This window comes from Vigna unguiculata, chromosome 5 (assembly GCF_004118075.2).
Source record: "Vigna unguiculata cultivar IT97K-499-35 chromosome 5, ASM411807v1, whole genome shotgun sequence".
NCBI classification, from domain to species: Eukaryota; Viridiplantae; Streptophyta; class Magnoliopsida; order Fabales; family Fabaceae; genus Vigna; species Vigna unguiculata.
In genome coordinates this window covers 15,641,746-15,647,635 of record NC_040283.1, presented here as the reverse complement: position 1 = coordinate 15,647,635, position 5,890 = coordinate 15,641,746, and the positions used below count along the sequence as shown (strand labels likewise).

The following is a 5,890-nucleotide window of genomic DNA, read 5'->3' as shown; positions in this document are numbered from 1 at the left end:
TAAACAAAATCATAAACAGAAACTGTAATTTTAAAATAAATGATTTGACGTCACTTTATGAATTTAAGGAATATCACCATGGTCTTCTCCTACAAATTAAATATATATTGGAATCTAATTAAATAAAATATAAGTGCACTTTTCAAGGGCGCTGTGCTCAAACCCTAATTCCACGCTGTCTATAAATAAAGTTAGAAAGTCACTTCTTAGGGTTTTCTAAGATTGCGCCGACTTTTCCAATTGTTCCATTTTCTCTCATCCCAAAGTTAGAAAACCCATTCCCTTTGAAAATGGAGGACCCTTTACTAAAGATGATTAGACAATCCCTGCTTGAAACCCTAGTTGAAGCCCTAGATCGAAGAAGAGATGATAAGATTGATAGAATCAGTATACTTCCACAATCTGTTCTTCTGCACATTCTTTCACTCTTGGACTTCAAAGAAGCTGCAGCCACCTCAGTTTTATCCACGTCCTGGAGAGACCTTTTCTTACAACTTCCCAACATTTTGTTAGTTTTCGATACCAATGGCAATCCCTCTGACAATCCTAGACTGTTTCACATCTTCACACTCTTTGCTAATCGAGTGTTTCGAGAGAGAAACCCAGAAGCATCCATTAAGCTTCTCCATGTATCTGTGAGGAATTACACTAAAAGGATGGAAGAGGATTATAGATCATTGTTGATGTCTGTAGCTGCTGCAGTGTCCACTCACAAGGTGCATCAATTTTCTCTTGATCTTGGTACCTATAGTTCAAGTACTAAGGCATCTTCAATTGTTCTTCCACCTGCAATGTTTAGATCTGAGACTCTAACCAGTTTGCTTCTTACCCTTTTTGTGGGGTGGGATGTTCCAGAAAATGTTTGGTTGCCCAATCTACGGGATGCTCACTTTCTTCCGTATAGATTGATGCATGAGAATTCTATTCAGAGGTTTCTCGATGGATGCCCTAGGCTAGAAAAACTTATGTTTTGTATAAGGTTAATTACATGGAAGGTTAAGACTAAAGTCAAAACTCTTCGCATGTCAAGTTCCACCTTGAAAGTTTTGGGGGTTACTTGGGATCTGATAGATGAAACAGAGATGAGTATTGCTGTGAAGTCTGAAAGTCTTGAGAGCTTGACATTATGTCTTAGGGGAGGTCACAAAGTGAATGTGGATGCACCAAATCTGAAGTCCTTCGACATTAGCGGTCATGTGCGTGAATTGAACATCATTCAAGGTTTTCCTTCAATTGATGAGGCCGAAATAGATGTTGCATATACGTTTCAGGCCTCAGATCTGGATAACATCTATTCACGTTCTGAAAAAGCTTCTACCTTTTTGAGAGCTTTGGGAAACGTGAGATTACTCCGCATATCGGAACCCATCATGAAGGTTTTGATTTATTTTTGTTTCTTTAGTTTGTCTTGTGTTAAAGTACTGAAACTTTGTTATTGTCATCTAATTCTTTGTTTATATGTTTGAAGGTTCTATATCTTTCTACCTCGGCGATGCCCACTTTCAGAAACATGTATAAGATAAAGCTCATCCCTCATTATTGTGATGATTTTCCCCGTGACAGGATTGAACAGGTGTTATTCGACTTGTTTGAAAATTGTCCCAACCTTCAAGTGCTTTCCTTTGATAAGATAAATGTAAGTTGTGTTTGCCATTTCAGTTTAATTGCTATGCCTTTTTCAGTTACTTATACACACTCATACAAACAGGTGTTCAACGACTACAACAACTCTGGTGATGTCGATTTTGAACCTGTTTTCCCTATTAGAATGGTTCAAAATCTGAAGAAATTAAAAATTGCTCATTTCAAAGGTCGAGAAGGGGAATACAAGCTGGTGGAATATTTCATGAACAACGGAGAATCTTTGGAGATTGTTTCTGTGAGAAAAGATGGTTGGAAGGCAATTACGCGAGAACAACAAAAGAGAATTCTCTCCTTACGTGCTGAGAAGAGAGTGAGAATATATTTAGGTAAAAATTTAATTTTATGAAATCCCCATCTCTTTAAAACTATGTTATTTCGTCGAACACCACCACGCCTCTTCTTGGAGCGGTGGGTTTTCGATATTCTCTTTTTCATATTCCATTGCATGCTTCTTCGCTGAACAACACTGTTCTAGTTCGTCCGTGTCTCTACTTTACTCCTTCGAGAGCCAACTAGCTTTTGTTTTATAGGGTTTGTAAGTTGACGGTTGAAAACAAACTTATCTTTTATTTATTTTCTACATGAGTTAATATGTGTTGGATTGATGCGAGTAGTAATATTTCTCACTTATCATAAAATAAGTTAAATTGAGTTTACTCATCTTTAATCCAACTTATGCAATATATGTAAATTAGGTTCATTTTGACACCCTTAACCGTATGCAATTGATATTGATAAAATCGTCTTTTACTGTCAATATTTTAAAGGAAAATCATATATATGGGTCCAACATTGTTTAAAGTTTAGAGTTTATGTTTTAATTGTTTCTCTACTGGCTCTTCGTGAAAATTTTAAAGCTATATTTAAATTTTACAAGCTTGGAAACAATAGAAGCAACAAACACACAATACAAATTACATTTGAACTGAAATAAATAAAACAATTAAATTAAAATTCTTATTAAATTAAAATTTAGAAGCCATGTAAATTTGGATCTGAATAACAAATTATATATGAGAAACCAATAAATCAAATCACTATATATTTTAAGATTAAATAATACCATTGCAGGCAAGGTTTTGACACCATTTATTTTAGATGTTGTATTTCACTTGCTAAACCGAAGCGTATTATGCCGAGGTAAAAATGTTGGATTTTGGCCTTGGTTATCAACTAAAACATGAAGTTCCACATTATCCTTTGGTTTTAGAATCAAAGTATGAGACTATTGAATAAATAATAGAGAACGAAAAAAAGAAGGATTAGGCCTAAATTCATGTAGTAATTGAAGCCTAATACTTTTTCTAATTTAAAATTTTATTTAATTTTACATGCATTAGACTTCAATTTTAGTAATAATCGAAGCTTAATATCCTTTCCAACAAAATATCCTTACAAAAATATGTTATCCTTCAATTTTGGATAAAATTTTTGTTTCCTCGTATTATTAGAAAACAATAATAATTTCATTAAATCAAATATTTTACAACTTTATTTTTTTTAGAATAGCCTGTGCAAAATACATAATACAAATGTACATTATTATTTAGAATAGTACATTTATTTGTTATAAGAATAACATATTTTTGTAAGGATATTTTGTTTATGGTTTTGGTAATGTTTATGTTTGTTGTATATTTTATCCAGTTCTAATATGTAGGAAGTAACAAAAACAGAAAAATTATTTAGAAAAAATGGCTACTTCATGTCTTAATTATAACCAAAATTGAAGCATAAATAGAGTATTAGGTTTCTATCTTGGTAGTAACCAAAGCCTAATATCCTTCCTAACTTAAAATTTTATTTAATTTTAGGGTATTAGGTCTCGGTTATTTAACGAACTTATAGACAACGATTTTGAGAAATCCGAAACATAAACACCTTTATGATTTAGTTATTTTAGAACCGAAATCTAAACATTTGTACTCACAACCTCTCTCACCCTCCCTTCTAAACCCCTCCAAACCCACCTTATTTTTCTATATTATTAGCAGGAGGGATCCATATCCAACAAATGATCATGTTTTACAAATTTTCCAAGATTTAAGCATTTTTCTTACAAAAATATACAATCTAGTGACTTTAATTTTTTAACACTAAATGAAAAACAAACATATCTTCATATATTTTAAATTGTTCAAATCTACTTTTTAGATTGGTAATTTCTTTATCTACAATATAGAGAAAGTAATTAATTCTAAATTTTTTACAATTTCATTCTAAACGTTTACCTCAAATTATTTATTTTTGCGTCTAATACGTTTTTTCACAAAACTTAGGTTCTTCTCAACTCGATAATAAATCTTTTTTTCCCAAAACTTGAATTATCTTTCTAAAAAAATCTAACTTTGAATTATGCTCCAATTAATATATTATTCACCAAAAGACTAACCCCTAATAACTAATAGTTTTGTAGAAAAATTTAACTTCTTTATCAAGATATATGCAAAAAAAATTCTCAAAACTCATTTCTAATTTCAAAAAGTACTGAAACAAAATTGGGAAAAGAAACACATTTCTAATTCTAATACAAATAAAAAACATAATAAAAACAACAATGCAAATAGAAAGACAAAAACATACTAACCAAAAATAATGAGGATGAAAAAATTGGTACACATGGACAATATGAGATTTAAGGAATGTAATATGCTAAAACTTAGAAAAATGACTCTTATAAGGGAAGAAAGTAAGGAGAAACAAAGATACAAAAAAAAGAAAATACAATTCATATGGATTATAAGAGAACAAAAATAATTAATTCTTTCATTTTTCGTAAACAAAATTATAATTTATTAAATAAAGGTTTTAACTCATTAATTATTGTTATTAATACCAATCAAAATTAAAACAAACTAATAATAATTTAATTGAATTTTATTCTAAAAAAAACTTGTATTTACTTTAATAGAATTATATTAGTAATAACATATTTTTTGAGGCTTTTTTTTTTCTTAAACATAATTTTAGAATTAATTTAATAGGGTTATATTGGTAAAAAAAACAATTGAGTCATTTTTTCTTAAACATAATTTTATAATTAATTTAATAAAAAAATATTAGTAGTAATTTTTTTTGTGGCCTTCTTTTACTAGAGGCCTAAAGCGGGTACTTTACTTGTTTTACCCTTAAGTTGGCCCTGTATATAACATCAATTATAAAGAGATAAGAATTTAAAAAAATATTTGACTTATTTATTTATCTATTTAATTTAATATTCATTATATATATATATATATATATATATATTATAACAATATAATATTTTAGAATTATACAATAATAATAATAATAATTATTATTATTATTATTATTAATTATTATTATTATTATTGCAAAAGTCAAAAATTATGATTGAAAAATAATTTGTATTATTATTATTTTTATAATTAATAGATAAATTTGAAAAGAAAAAAGAAAGAGAGAGTTGGATGTAAAAAAATAATTTAATTGTTTTTAAAATAGTACATATAGGTGCAATATTTTACACCAAATTTAAAAGTAATAATTATTTTGATTTATAATTATATTTCATTTTCTTAAATCAACTAGCAATAACGTTACAAAACTTATTAAATATAATTTTACACTAGATTGAGTTTAACGAATTAAATATTCCTCTTTAATGACAAATGTTAACAAACACAATAATGGGTAAGATAATTAAGTTTACATTAGTTTTTTATGTTCTATAGATTCGTACAAAATAGTTAAAAAATATCCATATAAATTCATGGTTATTTTATCTATATAAATAATATCTATATAAAAAATAGTTACACTTTATTCATAAAAAATATCTATATAAATCCACTCTATAACTTTATCTTCAAACTGTAACTTACACATTATTAATGTTTTGCACAGGTACATAAGTACAATAACTGACTGATAAAGTTTAACAAGTTTTAAACTTAATGAAAGTGAAAAAACAATTAAAATTAAGTTTGAAACGCAATCCTTATTTATAACTTAATAGATGATCTCATCTTAAATAAATAATATTATTTCCATACTTTTTAGTTAGTTAAATGTCTTAAAAGAGATTTTTTTTAAAGAAAATCATGAACAGATACAGTAATTATAAAACAAATGATTTGATGTCAGATTATGAATATAAAGAATATTACCATGGTCTTTTCCGACAAATTAAATTATATTGGAATTTAATTGCATAAAATATAGGTCTACTGTTCAAGGGCTTTCTTGAAACCCTAATCCTCGCTGCCTATAAAGTTAGAAAGTC

At 28.1% G+C, this 5,890-nt stretch overlaps 1 protein-coding gene across 1 annotated transcript; it reads left to right on the top strand.

Moving 5' to 3' along the window:
* Positions 1-218: 218 nt before the first annotated feature.
* Positions 219-2,257, top strand: LOC114184713 (F-box/FBD/LRR-repeat protein At5g22660-like). The gene is made up of 3 exons (XM_028072024.1): positions 219-1,376; positions 1,469-1,636; positions 1,709-2,257. The coding sequence occupies exons 1-3, from the start codon at positions 291-293 to the stop codon at positions 1,988-1,990; spliced, it is 1,536 nt and encodes a 511-aa protein (XP_027927825.1). The 5' UTR covers positions 219-290; the 3' UTR covers positions 1,991-2,257.
* The last annotated feature ends 3,633 nt before the right edge of the window (positions 2,258-5,890 follow it).